Source organism: Patiria miniata, unplaced genomic scaffold (assembly GCF_015706575.1).
Source record: "Patiria miniata isolate m_02_andy unplaced genomic scaffold, ASM1570657v1 HiC_scaffold_19, whole genome shotgun sequence".
Lineage (NCBI taxonomy): Eukaryota > Metazoa > Echinodermata > Asteroidea > Valvatida > Asterinidae > Patiria > Patiria miniata.
The window spans coordinates 14,868,956-14,888,990 of NW_024037057.1; the positions used below are offsets into that span (position 1 = coordinate 14,868,956).

Below are 20,035 nucleotides of genomic sequence, written 5' to 3' on the forward strand. Positions count from 1 at the left end.
CTACAGATGCTGCTTTCTTGGTGGAGAAAGCAAACAAGTCGCGGGGAAGGATTTCAGAGTTTGAGAGATGCGTTAAATTCAATCGGGCGTGATAAGCTTGTCTCGATGATACCATCAGAAGAGCAACAGAGGGTTAAACAGGAGGAACTTCGTCATCGAGACAAACCTCAACCATTGTCACAAGAGGAAGGAGCTAAAGAGTCGCCCAAGCAGAAAGGGACTACATCACATGAGGGACAGAAACCGACACAGCAAGGAGTTTGTTATCGAGACAACCCCCAATTAGGGGCTCATGTGGGAGGGGCTGAAGATCAGAGCCCACAAAAAGGGACTACATCATTTGACGAGGAGAGACCAAGACAGGAAGAAGTTGAAAACCAAGACATACCTAAACCTGAGTTGCAAGTGGGAGGGGCAAAGGTACAAAGTAAGCAGACAGGGACTATATCACCCGAGGAACAGAGACCGGTACACGAAGAAGTTTCTGAGCAAAACAATCATCAGTTACATGAACAAAGAGTTGTTGTTGAAGAACAGGGCAAGCACAAACGCGCAAGACTGTCCATTGAGGAACACAGACTGAGTCAGGAGCTTCCACAAAAAAAACAGAAACTGGGAGAATTCGAGAACGCACAAGAGGGAGTGACGTCTATAAAAGAACATGGACCTAGGCATGGGCAATTAGAGAGTCATCGAGATGAACCTCAAAAAGAGAATCAAGTGGGAGGGGCTACACAAGAGAGCAAACGGAAAGGAACATCATGTAATGAACAGATACTGCGTCTGCACGAGGAAGTCGCTCATCGAGACAAAACTGAACCAGAAGTTCAGGTAGGAGGGGCTGAAGAACATAGCAAGGAGAAATGGACTACATCATCCGAGGACCAGAGACCGAGACAGGAGGATGTTGCTCATCGAGAGGAATCTGAACCAGAGGTTCAAGTGGGAGGGGCTCAAGAACATAGCAAGCTGAAAGGAAAGAAACCGAGAGGAGAAGTTCACGCTAGGATTACTGAGAGCGAAAGCAGATCAGGTAAAGATTTATCCAATTAATTACAATTTCAATATTTGTGCTCTTCTTCGAGCTTGCGGTTTCTTTAATTTTCACCCTCCTATTATGATATATGAAATGGTTTTTAAAATGGGTTGAAAAGGTTTTTTGTCCGAACAAGTTTTCAAATTCTAGTTTTTGGCTGAAGATCTCCCTAAAATGCACTGTCTTTGGGTTCCTTTTTTTCGCATGAACACGTGTATCCGATCTGCGGGTAGACTTGCTTCTGTAAGGTTCCTGCCTCATCAAGACTGGAATGTGACGGGAAACAAAGCTGTCTTCTGCAGACTAGTATTGAGTGCGTTAAAACATCACGTGATTGAATCAAAATGGCTTGATTTGAAGTAACTTCATATAGTTCAGAGTCCACCGCAAACACCATGCCATCATTTCGGCAACTGCCCGGTCAAGGGTCGCATAATTGCAAGTTCCAGACTTGTGTGACTCAGACTCTGACTCGACCTTTGTGACTCGTGACTCAGACTCGGACTCGACCTCTGTGACTCAGACTCGGACTCGGACTCGAGGTTTGGTGACTCGAATACAAGTCTGTGATGTAGGTCTATCAGTGATATATGAAGACCCACTTATCGATGAAATAAATTTTACATTTTCCCTGAAAGTTTAATTTGGATATGTTGTTTTAATTGAAAGGTGAAGTCCGACAACCATTCAGTTAACAACTAACGCATGCGTATTATGCTTAACAATTTGTGAAGTAATTATTTTTAAATATAAGTGGATTTTTTGTTATGATTCATTCAAAAGTAAAAATAAACAATTTGTTTATTGCTTGAAAATGGATGTTTGGAAATATAAACTAGAACATTTGTTAAACTGAAAAATATGTATTCGGCAACAAAACCCAACGGAGACGCAAACTTTATGCCAAAAACTAATAACATACATTGAAAATTCCATGGGAAAACAAGATACAATTGTGTACAATTGCATATCTTTTAATGTTAAGCTTTTTATATTAAATGAACAAAGCTTTTAATATTTGGTTTTTAATCACAAATTATTATGTTTTAGTACAATAAGTATTTTTTTTGTTTAAATCATATATGATGTTCACATGTACAGTTTTTAAGTGCGAGACATGTATTTAATAAACCCTTATAATCCTTGTTTTGATAGATTACCCACAAAACAGTGGAGCCAGCATAGGAAACGCCGGCACAATCAGCGGTAGCCAGAACCCTATCATTGTTAGTGCAGGTGAAGTTAATATCAATTACAACTTGCTGTCGGAGAGACAAGGTAAATATAATCTTGTTCGATACAATAAAGTAGTTTGATATTGTAACGAGCGCGAAATTACTGGTTCAAGTACTAAATGACTATGGAGACTAGACAAAAATTCTGACTGGAGAGATCGTGTTCTTCTTCAAATAATAATAATGGTTTTATTGTCTTCAAATACTGGTGGCACACACCGTGCCCGATGCGTATAATCTAATGTCTATGTGGATAACGATAAGGCGAAGCGCCAATGTGCATTGCAATCGAACGTTGAGCACGAAGCGCTCCTTCTTCTAAGGTTGAGGCCTGAGATTGGTGTGGATCGGTAGGTCAGCAATGCTCGCAGAGGATCAGGCTGCCGGAATATTGATTTAGCAATGTGGACTGCATTCTCGGCCATTCCATTCGCCTGAGGGCAGTTGGGGCTAGATGTAAGATGTTGGATGTCATACTCACTTGCAAATTGGTTGAACTCGGTCAGGAACTTTGGCCCATTATCGGTGACGATAACCTCAGGTATGCCGAAAGTGGCCTTCAAAAAGTTAATGACGGCCCACGGCGTTGTTGTCTTGAGATGATGGACCTCAATCCATCGCGAAGAGTAGTCAACTAGGACAATGTAGTGTCTCCCATTGACCTCTGCCAGATCACAGGCAAGACGTTGCCAAGGTCGTTCAGGAAGCGGAGTCGAGATTAGAGGTTCCGCTCGCTGTGCTGACTGCTTGGTCTGACAGAAGGAGCATTTCTCTACGTACTGGGCAATGTCGCTCCCAATACCTGGCCACCAAACGGCTGGAACAGCTCGGGCTCTAGATTCTGGTATTCCCTGGTGACCTTCATGAATCCTCAATAGCATTTCTTGGCGCATATTTGCCGGGATGACGATGCCGTCGCCATGGGCGAGGATCCCCTGGACGAAGCTGAGGTTGTCTTGGTTCTCCCAGTAGAGCTTCACTGTTGTTGATTCAATGTCGCGGGAGTATTTTGGCCAGCCACTGCGAATGTATGATGCGACTTGCACCAGCACTTCATCGAGGGCAGTTTCACGCTTGATCTCGTCCAAATTCCCCCTGGGAGACTGGCCAGTGACTTGTGACCATATGGACATGTGCTTCAACTTCGTCTGGAAGGTTGTCGCTTTCAGTGACCGATGACTTCAAGAGTGCGCGAGACAGGGTATCGGCCACAGTGAGGTGTTCGCCAGGTACGTACTCTGCGGAGCAGTGGTACTTCATGAGACGCATAAGAAGTCGTTGACACATCAGCGGAGCGTCACACAGATCCTTAATGTTGATGAGTGGAACCAGCGGTTTAAGGTCAGTCTGTATGGTGACTTGAAGGCCTCGAAGGTATACATAAAACCTTTCGCACGACCACACCGAAGCCAACAGCTCTTTCTCTATCTGCATGTAGCGTCGTTCAGATGGAGTGAGGCTTCTTGAGCAGTACGCCACTGGCTTCCACTGCCTGTCATTTTGTTGCTGCAGAATAATACATCCACCCAGTCCGTATTCTCTTGTATCAGCGCTAACCATGGTCAGCTTATTTGGATCACAGAAAGCGAGTGAAGGAGCTGATGTGAGGAGTGTCTTAATGCTGCGAAAAGCTGACTGCTGTGGTGATCCCCACACCCAGCGGACATCACTCTTCAGTAGGTCATTTATTGGTGCAGCGACTGAGGAGACATGGGGAATGAACCGCGCGAGCCAATTGATCATTCCCATTAGTCGTTTGACTTCGGTTTTGGTGGTGGGTAGTGGCATTTGGATGATCGCCGCTATCTTTGCAGGGTCGGCATGGATGCCATCCTTATCGAGCTTCATGCCGAGGAAGTCGACCTTTGTTTGGGCAATTTTGCATTTGTCCTTGTTCAGCCGTTGTCCAGCGTTTTGCGCAATTTCGAGAACGCGCTGGAGTCTTTCATCGTGTTCTTCTGTTGTGCGATCGTTGATCAGTACGTTGTCCATGTACACCACAACTCCTGTTATGTCGGTAAGAAGGTCGCACATGATGCGTTGATATATTTCTGGTGCCGATGTGGTGCCAAATGGAAGGCGTTTAAAGCAGTAACGCCCGAATGGTGTAATAAAGGTAGTAAACTTCTGGCTTTCCTCTGTCAGTGGTACTTGCCAGAAGCCTTGTTTGGCGTCTAGCAGGGAGAATATCTGGGCGCCAGCGACTTTGCCGAGGATTTCTTCGACAGTTGGTATGGTAAACCTCTCCCTGACGATAGGCGAGCACCAATCTGTGGGGTCAGTGATACGCTGAATGATGTTCTATTGCTCCATCCTCTCCAGCTCCTCTTTCAGTTAGGGCATGAGAGGAATTTGGATACGACGAGGAGTCATGACGCAGTAAGGGGTGGTGGCTTCGTCTACCTTGTTGCAAACTGCTTGTCCATGCAGACATCCACCCCCTTCAAAAACACTCTCATGGCTGAGTAGAGTGTAGACTCTGTGGACCAATCCAAGCGAGTCACAGGCATGCTTGCCTATGACTGGTCTCTGAGGCAGGATGAGGAACAGCAAGTCTTGAGTTTTGCCCTTGACTTGGACTATGAGTCTGGTCTGGCCGATTGGTGTGGCCTTAATGTCCTGCTGATCCTTTGTGGCTGTTTCAAGCGTTTTGGCAAGTTCAATGGCTTTGGAGAATGTCAGGGCATCATCGGACTCGAAGTCGGACTCGGTAGTGGTGACTCAGACTCGGACTCGGACTCGAGGTTTGGTGACTCGAATACAAGTCTGTGATGTAGGCATATCAGTGATATATGAAGGCCCACTTATCGATGAGAAATTTTACATTTTCCCTGAAAGTTTAATTTGGATATGTTGTTTTAATTGAAAGGTGAAGTCCGACAACCATTCAGTTAACAACTAACGCATGCGTATTATGCTTAACAATTTGTGAAGTAATTATTTTTAAATATAAGTGGATTTTTTGTTATGATTCATTCAAAAGTAAAAATAAACAATTGGTTTATTGCTGGAAAATAGATGTTTGGAAATAAAAACTAGAACATCTGTTAAACTGAAAAATATGTATTCGGCAACAAAACCCAACGGAGACGCAAACTTTATGCCAAAAACTAATAACATACATTGAAAATTCCATGGGAAAACAAGATACAATTCTGTACAATTGCATAACTTTTAATGTTAAGCTTTTTATATTAAATGAACAAAGCTTTTAATATTTGGTTTTTAATCACAAATTATTATGTTTTAGTACGATAAGTATTTTTTTTGTTTAAATCATATATGATGTTCACATGTAAAATTCAGTTTTTAAGTGCGAGACATGTGTTTAATAAACCCTTATAATCCTTGTTTTGATAGATTACCCACAAAACAGTGGAGCCAGCATAGGAACCGCCGGCACAATCAGCGGTAGCCAGAACCCTATCATTGTTAGTCCAGGTAAGTTAATATCAATTACAACTTGACGTCGGAGAGACAAGGTAAATATAATCTTGTTCGATACAATAAAGTAGTTTGATATTGTAACGAGCGCGAAATTACTGGTTCAAGTACTAAATGACTATAGAGACTAGACAAAAATTCTGACTGGAGAGATCGTGTTCTTCTTCAAATAATAATAATGGTTTTATTGTCTTCCAATACTGGCGAAGCGCCAATGTGCATTGCAATCGAACGTTGAGCACGATGCGCTCCTTCTTCTAGGTGAAGTTCCTTACTGTTGTGTTTATGGGTCCTTTCAAACCAGTATATAATGGAACGAACTCACCGAGTCTTCACACGGACTTGTGGCATTGGCGCCGCCAGTTCAATACACACTGTAACTTATGGAACGTGTAGTTGGTGTCCCTCACAGAACGTATCATAAATGTATGGACATACGACACTCACCGGACCAGAACCAATCACGATCTGAATGCCGAGCCCTGACTTGGCTAGTCTTTTATAGCGTTTGGGCGCGTACATAGCGCAAGGAGCTACCGCATCATGACAAAATGTCTCTTTCAATGCTCTGATTGGTCATAAACCACTGCGCCAAATATTATTCTTATTCACAATAATCATAGCATCTTGACCTAGAAAGCTTCGATGAATTAAACTTGTATAAGTCATCTCATTTCACAGTTATTCTACCATTAATTTATCATAGGCCCTATTATCAATATACAGTCAACTGTATTGGCATGAATTCTTCTCATTGAAATACAAGTTGATAACTTTAAACTTATCTTCTTATCTTCCATAAGTCTTATCAATTAAGTTTTTGAAAAGAACCTGTATTTTATCAGAGTGAAGAATAAAGTGTGCTTACTGGAAACTAATTATGCCTTGCATTTTCGTTACAATATCTTAAATCAAGTGTTAATGTATTTGGGGGAGGGGGCATGGTGAGGGTGGTATACTGTTTGAACATATTTTGCTTTGAACATAGTTCCATGACAATACTTAGCTGTTCTTGGAGTTCTCCAGATACAGGACCTTAAAATTTAATGACGTATCAAGACCCATGATGACGAAGTAATGACATCTATTGTTTTGGTCTGTTACACGTCCATATCTATGTACATACCAAGTTCTAACCCAATCGGACTCACAGTTCTCTAGATATAAACTCTTACAATAGACACCTTTAAGGTGACGTCATAAGACATTGATGAATCGTCATGACGTCACTTGTATAGGGCCACACTAACCACGGGGTCTATGTCTTTGCGTAGTTCAAGTTTGAAGTCACTTTGATTGCAATTTATGTCACATTTTGCTAGTAGAAGAAAGTATAAAATGTTTTAAAGTTAATACAGCAGTTGATGACGTCATCATGACTTTACTTTTTTTTCATTTGATCAACGGTATCTACCAACCCACCAAGTTTCAGAGCAATCAGACTAACACTTATAAAAAAAATTTGAAAAAAATGTAGATGTCATCATGATGTCAAAAGTTTGTACATGCATCTATTACCTTATAAACTCCTCAAAAAAAAAAAAAATTGGATTTAGCATGTTAGGTTCGAGAGATATATTGATAATCTTCAAAATTCAAAAAAATGTATAAAATCACATGATGACGTTATCCTGACGTCACTTCAATGTTTACTAATAACACCATCCCGGCTTACCAACATACCAAGTTTCACCATATTTTGTTGGACTATCGTCCATGCTTACTTATAAGCCGAAGGATGGGCGACGAAAGCCGTTGCAACCAAATGGTATTGTGTATGTTTTCAGCTCTTCAGACTCCTCGAGATGGGCAGATCAATACCTTTCTTTTGACGTCTAGCTTGTAGACGATCTCTGCCTGTGCAAATTCTGGCTTGAGCTCCCCAAGAGTGGAGGTCTTGTGTGGATAACTTTTAAGGCATGTGTTGAGCTGATTGGGACTTAGACAGTGTTGGAGTACTCATACTCGAGGACACAAAAGTAGTCGGCCCGTCCAAAATTGGATTTGGCCCGTACTCAATTCTTCGTACTCGAATTTTGCACGGACTCGACGGTTTAGTACTCGGTGCTCGACCCCAGTACTCGTGAGTACACATCGAGTACATTTCTTTTTAATCGATTCCATTGCTCTACCTGGAACGCAATGCTAGCACGATGGCTCGGTTGCAGTCTGGATTACGGCTTAATCTAATTTCTGCCTCCCAATGTTACTAACATTCGAAGTCGTAGCACTGAGGTTTCGTGAATCGGGAGCCAGCCAAGCTCATACTTCCTAAGTCGCTCGTCGCTTCAAGGCTTTTCAGTATATAATAACAAACAACCAGCAATTGAAGTCTCGCTTTTTGTTAGTTTTGTTAATTTTAGGTGTTTCTTGTTGTCTGGAAAAAGGTTTCCAAAATAGGCAATACTTCCGGTGTCTACCCAGCTATCCATGATTTCCCTTCTTTTTTAAGAAACGGTGAAAACAAAGTGCCAGTTCATTCATTGATTTGATGAATTTTGTTTTATTATTGATGTTTCTACATTGTTTACACTAATAACAGTTGTTTAGTGTTCATCATGTCGGGATCGCCTGGGTAGTGACGACATCACGAACCAGTCCCTGAGTCCTCTTCCTCCAGCTGTCTCGATCTACCATGCAGGTGCGCAGCTCCTCTGCAGATGTGAGATCAGGGTCCTTCTTGAGCTGGTCCACAAAGGTCAGACTTCTTCTCCCTCTTAATGCAGTGCCCTGGCTGGGCTCCCACAGTATGGTTGGGTGAGCAGCAAGCTCAGGGTGGCGGACGCAGTGGCCAGCGAGATTAAGACGACGCTTTATGATCTTGTGAGTCACTTTCTGCATGCCGTTGTAGGGGTCATCATTCATCATTCACCATACGATCCTGCCACGATAAGTTGAGGGCTCTACGTAGCATGCGAGTGTAGCATCCATCCAGTGACTTCTCCTCCTTGGTTGTGAGGGTCCACATCTATGCACCATGACGGACTAAATCGTGGAGATGAAGAGCGACCTTTTGAGATTTGTACTGATGGCTGACGTCCATACATTTGTCATGCTGTGAAGTGCTGACCACGCCAATCCTCGTCTGGTTTTGATGTTTTTCCCGCTTGAGTCGACATACGCTCAAAGATATTTGAAATCGGACACGATCTTCAGCAGTGTGCCGTCTCGGGTGTGGACGGTAGCGTCAGTCGTGTTGTATGCCAGCACTTTGGTCTTCCCAGCGTTCAGATGTAATCCCATCTTCAAACATTTTTCCTCCACCGAGAGGAGAAGGGTACGAGCCTGTTCCACAGTGTTTGAGATCAGTACTATGTCATCGGCGAAGTCCAGATGGGTGACTGTTACTGGAGGTACTCGCCGGCTCTTGCGCTGTGTCAAGGTAGTTGACACCCGGTAGTTGTCGGTGGAAGTGTGTTTAGTGTTAACGAGTTGGTAAAGAAGAGTGGATTGCATGTTGTGTTTGTTTTCATTTAATTAGATTTATTTATTAATTTCTTTAAAATAAATGTACATTTTTGGTATTGTACTCGGACTCGGGCTCGAACTCGGACTAAGTTACTCGGACTCGGCCCAGTTCTCGGCCTTGAATGTACTCATTCTCGGTGCTTTGGACTCGGACTTGTCAAAGTGTACTTTGTGGACTCGGCCCCAAAAGTACTCGAAGTACCTCGACTCTTACACTAGATCTAGACACAACCTGAATGGGCCGTCTTTTTTAGCAGTTGCTGTGATTGAGTTTCACCAGTCCGTGTGATTGAAGACTCTTCGTATGACCCAGTCTTTCTCCATCTTGTTTAGCTCAGCTTGCGGTTATGGTTTTACTTGTACGCTGCACTTACATGGCAGATTTATGTGGGATTAAGTATCTGGCTTGAGGGGCAGGCAAGCACGCGTCTAAGTCGTCGAAGGTATCAAACGGCATTGGGAGCCGGTCCTTCAGGTCTTGTATGTCTCTTACCGGAGTGTTAGCGTCAGCCCTTTGGTTCTTGTGGGGCCCTTGAGGTGCCTGAGGCTATGGGGGAGTTGTATGCCAGTGTGGGATATCACCAAGTGTAGGGTACGGCTCGTAGGGTGCGGCTCGTAGGGAGCCCAGCGATAGCTGGTCCTGGAACATTTACCACTTGGAACTTATCACGTTGTCAGTCATTGTGCTTGTATACACATAAGGTGTAAAAAAAAACATGGCGGATGATTTCGGATACGTTAATGCCATCAGTCTGGTCTGGGTTGGGAGGGTTGGTTTCTTAACTTGTCTCCGCAAGTGGCGCATCCACTATGTTCACTATGGTCTTTCGAACTGGTAAGGTATTTGCATTCGCCTTTTTGTTCACCTTATGCGAAGGTGTTGCTAAAGACGGTTTGGACAGATCGTTGTGCGCATCCAACCGGCCAAACACAAATTTGGCGAGATGAAACGTACCAAATAGCGCTCCACACAAGCATGGTTTTTTTTATTCGGGCATTCATTCATGACTGACATACGCGTACGTGTCAGACGTTGAGGCTTACGAAAGCACAGGATTGTCGTCTCTTCACGAATTTGTGGTGGCACAACACCGCAAGTTAACCGCAAATCTGGTACGCCAACCGAACAAGCGCAGCACCAAATAGCTACTTTTCATCTCCGATTCCTATAAACATCCTGGAAACCGCACTGGATCGTTTCTAGAGCAAGCTGCGGCATCATCATTCGACCTCAACCGAGATGAGTTTATAAAGACGGAGTGGAAACTTAAATTTTGAGAATGTGGTGGCTCAAAAGCAAGCCTCCCTCCAATAACTACACAGCCTGTGGTTGGAGCAGAAAAATGGATTGATTGAATGTGTGTGGTGAAGGCCTCGACCGGTCTTCGGCGGTGCTCAGCTGTTATGCACATCATGTCGGATACTGATACTGATGGCTTGGAGAACCTTCGATCTTCTGCAGTAGCACGAAGAGGCCTTTTCTACTGACGAAGGTCGAAGACCTTCATCGGGTCAATAGAGGCGAAGTATATCGGTCGTCTCTGCTCTTGGCACTTCTGCTGTAGCTGTCGTTGGGAGAAGATAATGCCGATCGATGACCTTCCAGCTCTAAACCCGCACTACGTCTCAGGGGGTACGCGTTCAGCTAACAGCAGCCATCTGTTTAACAATACACGGGCGAAGGCATTCCTAACGATACCGAGGAGGGAGATTCCACGGTAGTTGTTGCACAAATCTGGGATTGACGTCCTGGTGGTGTTGACGCGTATAGGCGTCTTTTTTGCTTTGAGCAGTGAATCCGTTTATTTGGACTGAAGACGTATTCTGTTGCCAACCAGGGAGTGGTCTGTATCACATTCCGCTCTGTGGTAATTGTGTGTGATGAAAACGCAGTGCAATGACGGTCTTCGTGTAATGGCGAGATGAAGCTGAAGCCAGTGATGAGATCTGGGCAGCCTCTGCCCATCTCATTTAGCTTACAAAATACCAGAGTGAGCATTGCAGCTTGGCCAGAAGTTGTGGTCAGATCCCACTCGGGCGTTGAATTGACAGGTAGGTACACTTGTTCTATGTCATGGACACCTGTGATGGTTGTGTCGATTTCCTCTTACTAACCTGGTGAAGTTTAAGCTCAGCTTTAGCTGTATATTTCGAGAAAGCAACATTCTAGGATCTCGATTCAAATCAAAAGTTGCTGAATCATGTTTTGAATTGGGCCTGAATTTAGCGTCCAAGACATGTTCTCACTGAACCGATTGCAGCTACGCGATGTCGCGCACTGATCCGACGAATAATAGCAACCACTGGCGCGCTTTACTGCCTTTTACCTGCACTTCTTTTTCTATGAATACTATTAGGTATCACGGACTTCATCTATGGAACTCCATCAACGAGTCGATCAGAAACAAACCTTCCTTGAGACTGTTCAAATCATACTTTAGGCACTATCTGATCTCCTATTATGTGGCATAGCATCTATGTTTTTCTTGGTTTTTACTCTCGTTTACATCACTTTGTTAATTGCTCCTTTTCGTCATGACATGTAGTATGCTATTTCCTCCTCATTCTGTTGTCACTTACTTCTTTGTATATGTATTTATTCAGCTTGAACATAAAGATACAAAGTGGAGAGCTTTCATTTGTGGGGTTCTGCGCAATAGTTTAAACTTTGGTCACTTTCTTGATAACTTAAAAGAACATGCATACTTTTTTGAGGTCTGTATTCAAAAGTCTCCTCATATTGGACATGCATCGATAAAGGTAATGAATACCGTCTATTTACTGGTAACTTAACTATGTATTATCAGGGTAATGCGGGAAAAATCATTTCCCATATTGGCCAATACCCTAAAATGTTGGTAACTTTCGTTACAGTAACTTATGTTACGGTTTGCCCGCCCATATTTGGAACAAGTTTAAACATTCAAGATACCAATTATCAATTACAAAGACTCTTTTGGCATAGCATTTTAACCTTTCTATTTAACTTTAAAACAAAAACTCACAATTTACACTTGCGGTTTGCATGTTTAAACAAGGTGACAAAATGACAACCACAAATGCATGATTTTAGCTCCCCCCCCCAAAAAAAAAAAAAACCCAGGTTTCTTGATCATAGAAACACCCTTAACTTTGTCCTATCCCACTGACATGCCACTCAAGTGAAAAATCTTGATTTTGTCTTTAATTTAATACCAAATTGGTTGTTGTGATGCTTGTAGTTCTGAAGATATTATATTTTTATATTTTTTCATGTCATAATAAGCTAATGACGTCATAATGACGTCATTTGTTGCCTTTTCCAACATCAAATGTTTTACATTCTACTTTTTTCGAAAAGGTGTACCACGGAGATGCTTTGGTGAAAAATTGTGCTTATGTCCCCGTGTCACGATTTTTTTCATTTAATAACCTATTATTTAATAATCTATTATTTAATAATCTATTATGGCGAAACCCGTCCGGGTCTTCTGCAGCATTTGGGGTGGTCCGTTTGGAGACCGTTTATCGCCGCACGTGACTCTTAAGTTAGGGGTAGGGCATGTTTGGATTACCAACATCTGGCACACAGAATAAGTTACAAAGGAGGGCTAGGTTTATTCGAGGACATAGTGCCATAAGGGAAATGCAGGTTCCTAAAGGGAAGTTTAAGGTCCTTAAGGGAAATGCAGATTCCTTAAGGGGAATGCAGGGAAAAGTGGTTCCTTTAGGCAAATATTGGTTACTCAAATGAATGTTTGGGTTCCAGAAAGGAGATTGAGGTTCCTTACTTGGCGGGGTATAGTGCTAAGTTGGCCAGGAGACTGGTATCAATTATCATTAATTAAACTAAATGAGTTGAGTGGGGTAAAACTACACAAATTTGGCCCAAGTGCTTGTCGGTTAGAATCCTAACATAAAATGCAGTTAAACTTACACGCGCAATAACAGCGCGACGCTCCGTGGTCGCTAACGTCGACCACCACTAACGGACTGCTACCCACAGCTAGTCGGTCTCTCCGACGTCGTCCGTTGCGCACCCACACAATTTACAGCACCTCGATCCTTGAGCAACTCAACCCACGTCCGCTTCTACTGGCTTCTAGGCACAAAACTCCCCAATCTCTACAGTTCAAAAGCGCCGCAATTCCACACGAGCTAATCCGCCTACTCCGCACTCACCCCCGGTACCACACACTAGTGCACTACCTTGGCTCTTAGAGGTTCCGGGCACGCACCCTAATCCTGGCGCGCCCAAGCGCAATAGCGCCTCCAACTTTAAGCACCTAAGCTACATTTCGTTACACTATGTTGACTCATCACACGGTAATAAACAATTACGTGTCAAAACGACTTGTGGCAAGATCAATGGGAACTGATTCAATATTCTTCTCGTCAATTATTGGGAATGATCTTATTTACACAAATGGGCTTCAATTCTAGCTGTAAACATTATATAGTGACGCCTACTGACTACATAATTTGCACTCCTCAATTGGCTTCGATCCGTACCCTGCAACCCGCAATCTGCAATCCACAACCCGCACTGAAATTACTACCCAAATATATTTGGAATGCTACATGTCTAACTCGTGCTCAGCAATATACATGTATATGAATAATGTCATCATCTAATGAATTAATTAGGCAACTTAACTTTGAAAGCCATTTAGATACACAAATGATTTGTTAGATTGAAAATAAACGATGCAAAAGATACATTTATACTGTATAGGAGCGATTTTTTTTCTCATGTAAATGCAATATAAAATTCGACAGATTGTAATATTCGAATGTTCCTGGAAACGGTCAGGTGAATTCTTGTAAGGTTTTCATGTCTGTTCCGCACGCCGAGTTGCGCAGTGGCAGCATGGAGACTTAGGCAAATAATATGGTGTTGGAAACGAAGCAGCGCATTCGTAACCAACGTAAATGTGTAATGCTGGTACACAATGACCAATTGTATGTCCATAACACGTTATATTTCAAAATATTTTTTAATTCAGGAACCATTGTAACATGGAAATGTTGATGTATTTCGTGGTATTTCGTTCACAGAGTTACCAATGGCGGAAATAATAGCGAACGTTACACGCGACGGCATTCAGGACGATCTTTTGACAGGGCTGACTGAAGAATTGCTGGCTGCCAAAAAGCAATATTACGGTCGTGTTATGATTGCACTCGGTAATTTTTTCATATCAAGTGGCTCGCGACTTGTAGCAGCACGACCAACTGGATCAGTGACATTTGTTGTTCGCATCGAGAGTCGCGAGGATCTAGACAAGCTTTGGAATATGTACAAGACTGGAGAACTCGCCAAGAAACTGACTGAGGTTATCATCACGGATGAACTGACAACGGAGGATAAGAGTGGCTTGGCCATCCAGGCTACTATACTTGAAAGTGAATACGAACTGGCCTGTGGATTCTTTGACAAGTTGGAAAAAGCCCAACAGAAAGGTAGCTGAAATTTTTACAATAAAAAGTGCAATTAAAGTACCTATTTTTATAAAGCTTTTTTTTACGTAAATGCTTCCATTGCCGGATATTTACTTTTGTTACAGATGAAGAGGACTCAAGCGGTATGACTGAGGTGCAGCACACTCACCTTGAAGACAGCAGCACAGCAACGACGGCTTACAGTAGTGATCCAGCTGAATACGCTGCCGACAGATGTAAAGAAAGATTAAAGACATTGTATATGACCACAGGTAAATATGCACAATGGTTAAACGGGTAGATGGTGACACTAAAAAGATATATTTATGCCAAAGCTAGCGTTGATTCAGGCTGGCGATAAGACAGATAACAAGGGTATTATCATATGAAGATATTTTTCTCCAGAAAACACCGGAGGGCGATCCGATTAAACTGGCCATGCTGACTGGAACAGATGATGAGCAAAAGTCCATTATTTTGGAAAACATTGCGTATGATTGGGCACCCGGCTCCAGTCCTACACACGAAAACTTCGAAATTCTTATTGTCTTGCCAAGGCAAGCCATTAATCCAGAGTCTGACCTGCAAATTGCAGACACTGAAAAAGAGTTACACCTTGTTGACTTGATCTACGCTCAACTATTGGGTCAAGACACATATATTGACAGAGGTGACTTGAAGTCATTTATTGGCACCAACCCTCACAAAGTACTTGTTCTCTGGGATGGGTTTGATTTCTTACCGTACACGTACAGCATTGGGAAAAGAATTAGAGTTAGTACTTGTCTTGAACTCCTCAATAGGATGGCAGCAAAGGGAATACGGGAACTTGCAACCACACATTCCTCTAACATATATACATTCATGAGCAAATCCATGGTCCAGGAGCCTGTCACTCATGTGACAGCTTCAGAAATCACTCGGGTACAAATTGAAGAATATGTGAAAACATTTGTCTTCGATAATCCTGGTCAGGCTGACTGGGCCAAGCGCTTAAACCCGATGCCCTTGCTGTGTTCACTGTCGAGACATTCATCACTACCTGATGCAATGTCACGCCTTTACAGTACGGCAATGACATATATATATTCACACAACATGCAGATATGTCACAGGACGAAATATCCAGAGTACTGATTGCCCTTGGTAAGACTGCATTGGAGGGTCTGGTTTCCCCTCAGCAAAGGTTTACATTTAAAGAACAAGAGTTTGGGAAAGCAGCGTCTCTCGAGAAGGCCCTGGATGCAGGTTTCCTTATACGCGGACGATTCCCAATTGGGCAACGCTAACCTTGTTGGACAAATACCTTATTTTAACAGAAGAGGACTCAAGCGAAATGACAGAGGTACAGCATACACAACCGGGAGAAAGCAGCACAGCAACGTTATCTAGCAGTTCTGATCCAGCTGAACTCGCTGCTGACAGATGCAAAGAAAAGCTGAAGACATTGTATATGACCCCAGGTACATATTCACAAATGGTTAAATGGGTAGATAGTGACACCAAGAAGATATTAATGCCAAAGCTAAAGTTGCTTCAAGCTGGCAATAAGACAGATGAAAGGGTAATATCATATGACGATATTTTCCTCGAGAAAACACGAGAGGGCGATCCAATTAAACTGGCCGTTCTGACTAGACCAGATGATGAACAAAAGTCCATTCTTTTGGAAAACATTGCGTATAATTGGGCAACCGGCTCCAGTCCCACACTCAATAACTTCAAAATTGTTACTGTCCTGCAAATGGAAGCCATGGAACAAGATTCTGACCTTATTGACTTGATCTATGCTCAACTGTTAGGTCAAGATATAGATATTGACAGAGGTGACTTGAAGTCATTTATTTACACCAACCCTCACAAAGTGTTTGTCCTATGGGATGGGTTTGATAAGTTAATCAGCGACCTTGATGCGCAAAGGTTCTGTTTTCCAACTCCTCGATCGGATGGCAGCAAAGGGAATACGGGTACTAGTAACCACACCTCCCTTTAACATACAGAAATTCGTGAGTAAATCAATGGTCCGGGAGCCTGTTACTCATGTGACAGCTTTAGAGATAGTTCATGCAGAGGTTGGTCAGGCTGAGGATCTCATTGACAGAATCAAATCCTCAGATGTTCTCTCCGACTGGGCAAAAAGCTTCAAGCTGATGCCCTTGCTGTGTTCACTGTCGAGACATTCATCACTACCTGATACAATGTCACGCCTATACAGTAGAGCAATGACATACATATTCACACAACATGCAGATATGTCACAAGACGACATATCCGAAGTACTGATTGCCCTTGGTAAGACTGCATTGGAGGGTCTGGTTTCCCCTCAGCAAAGGTTTACATTTCAAGAAGAAGGCCTTAGATGCAGGTCTCCTTTTTCGCCGACGAAATCATGTCGGTGAAAAATATGTCAGTGACTGCATAGAGTTTAGTCACAAGACAATGCAAGCATTCTGTGCTGCAAAATTATGCCAGAGTTTATCAGACGAGGAGTTTCAGAAGCTTCTTGGTCAAATTGACAACCCTTGTAATTTTCAGTATTTGTTAGGCTTCTGCTGCGGCGACAATGAGCATTGCTGCAGACATATATTGCTGATGCTGCATAGGAAATCTACTAAAGGCAAGGAAGAGAAGGAATTGGCCGTACATTGCTACTTCGAAAGTCAAGCAACACATGTGATATCAGAAGATATCGTCAAGTCGTGGTTGACTGAATATATGTGGATAAATGATATTAGTCAAGACACATTGAGGTCGCTCATGTGGTCCAGCATGTTGCCGAGCGGACGGAGCTCGCGGGATACCTCGCTAAAATACGTTCCATTACATTTCGGTGGTGTGACCTGTCAAGATAAGGTAAAGTCGTAGCTTCGCGTTTGACAAAAATGAAAAGTCTGCGTACATTGGAATCGTATGACTCCGGACTACCAGGCTACCAATTTGATCACATTTTATCATCACTTCAGAATGCAGGCACTTTGACTGAACTAAAACTCTCTAAATTTGACTTAGGCGGCTCTCCAAAAGTGTGGGTTGTTAAACTGCGAGACTTCCAAAAACTCGAGGAACTATGTTTCGCTTCGTGTAACCTGAACATGCAAGATCTGCATGCAAAATGAAAAACTTAACCAAACTTGACATTCCAGAAAACAAGTACTTGGGTGGCAATGCAAAAATGTGCGCGCCTTGTTTGCAGACCACGGTTCACCTGAGATGACTCAATTTATCTTCTTGCAACATCAATAAACACGATATGACACATGTTACGTCATCCATTGGACAGATGCCAGACTTGGCCGATCTTAACCTTTCAAGTAATAAGTACTTGGGTGGTAATGCAGATACGTGGGGGGCTAGTTTAAAGTCTATAACTCACCTGAAAAACATTGATATGAGAAATTGTAACATTCACGGAAGCGATGTGAAATACATCGCTCAATTAGTGAGTTGCATGGAGAATCTGGTGGATTGTGATTTCAGTGGTTACCATGGAATGTGGCGTGTACGGCCATGGCGTAATGAAATACAACTTAGCATTGAGGGTTCACACTAACCGGCGAGGATATGGCGGATATTTTACAGTCATTCAGTAATCGAAGAGATTTAGTCGTTTTGATCCTTGATGACATTCGTGGTCTGGGTGGTTCCGTGGATGTATGGGCCCCAACCCTACAAAAGCTAACACACCTGAAACAACTGTCATTCACTTCATGCAAGGCCTAAAACAAAATATTCGGTCTCTGGTCAGACCAAAATTCCGGAATTGACGCGGCGACGCTTTTTTTGGTTTTCTTCAAGCTTGGATTGTACAGACAAGGTGGGGTACTATTTTGCTTTTTTGGTGTCCACATGTACATTGGTGTCCTCCATAATTTGCCTTGGTGCTCTCGATCATTTGTATTTGTGCAATTTCCCATTCCTTGGTGCTCTTTAGTAAAAAAAACAATAATAAGGAGGTGCGGCAATAGAGGGCGTTGTTGGAGCTACCGCGGAACATTTTGGAAAAAAAAATGACGCGCATGATTAAAATCGACGCGTGCTGACCAGAGACCAACTTTTTTGTTTGTTTGTTGGGCTAACTTAAACATGCAAGATATGACACATATTGCATCATCGGTTGGGAAGATGCCAAACTTGGCCGTTCTTGATCTTTCCCGCAATAGGCACTTGGGTGGTAGCGCAGAAAAGTGGGCAGCTAGTTTGCAGTCGATGGTTCAACTCAAAAAGCTTCATATCTTGTAACATTCAAGGAAGCGATGTGAAATACATCGCTCGATCAATGAGCAACAAAGAGAATCGGGTGGATTGCGATATTGCTGGTTACCCTGAAAGGTTGCGTGTACGGTCATGGCGTAATGGAATACAACTGAGCATTGAGAGGTTCTCACTAACCGGCGAGGCTATGGCGGATATGTCACAGTCATTTAGTAATCGAAGAGATTTAGTCGGTTTGATCCTTGATGACATTCAAAATCTTGTTGGTTCCGCGGATGTATGGGCCTCACCCTTACAAAACCTAACGAACCTGAAACAGCTATCATTCACTTCATGTAACTTAAACACGCAAGATATGACACAAATTGCATCATCGGTTGGGAAGATGGTTCACCTCAAAGAGCGTCATATGAGATCTTGTAACATTCACAGTAGCGATGTGAAATACATCGCTCGATCAGTGAGGCACATGGAGAATCAGGTGGATTGTGATTTCAGTGGTTACCCTGGAAAGTGGCGTGTACGGCCAATGCGTAATGGAACACAACTTAGCATTGAGGGGTTCTCACTAACCGGCGAGTATATGGCGGATATTTTACAGTCATTCAGTAATCGAAGAGATTTAGACGGTTTGATCCTTGATGACATTCGTGGTCTGGCTGGTTCCGCGGATCTAAGGGCCCCAACCCTACAAAAGCTAACATACATGGAGCAACTGTCATTCACTTCATGTAACTTAATCACGCAAGATATGACACATATTGCACCATCGGTTGGAAAAATGCAAAACTTAACCATACTTGACTTTTCAAAAAACAAGGACTTTAATGGGGGGTAAATTTAACGTTTGAAAAGATTCGGTAACCGTTATTAACGAATATACCTGATGAGTATTTAATTTTTTTCATTTTCCAGAATGCCGTTTGATACAATTTCTCCTAAATCCTTACGTGCTGTATCGAATTTTCACAGTTACCCCTTCGCAAATCGTGAATAAAATGCGAAATTATTGGTTTGTTCTGGTTATGAAATTAATAATAAAAAGGTTTATACACTTGGCGTAAATCTGATTGGAAATATTAGTGTATGGTATAAAATGTACTTATGAACTTTTAAGCATTAGTTTACGGGATTAACTTTAATTATATTTTCAAGGTAAAACCAACACATCCTTTAAAATTCCCAGTTAATACTTCAAATCTGACCCATTTACTCTTTT

The 20,035-nt window shown here is 42.6% G+C and overlaps 1 protein-coding gene across 1 annotated transcript; it reads right to left on the bottom strand.

The window, feature by feature from the left end:
* Positions 1-2,516: 2,516 nt before the first annotated feature.
* LOC119725475 (uncharacterized protein K02A2.6-like) lies at positions 2,517-4,781 on the bottom strand. Its single transcript, XM_038196882.1, has 3 exons — positions 4,675-4,781; positions 3,509-4,519; positions 2,517-3,450 (listed from the first exon to the last, which is right to left on the bottom strand). Exons 1-3 carry the CDS (start codon positions 4,779-4,781, stop codon positions 2,517-2,519), a joined length of 2,052 nt encoding a protein of 683 aa, XP_038052810.1.
* Positions 4,782-20,035: the final 15,254 nt, after the last annotated feature.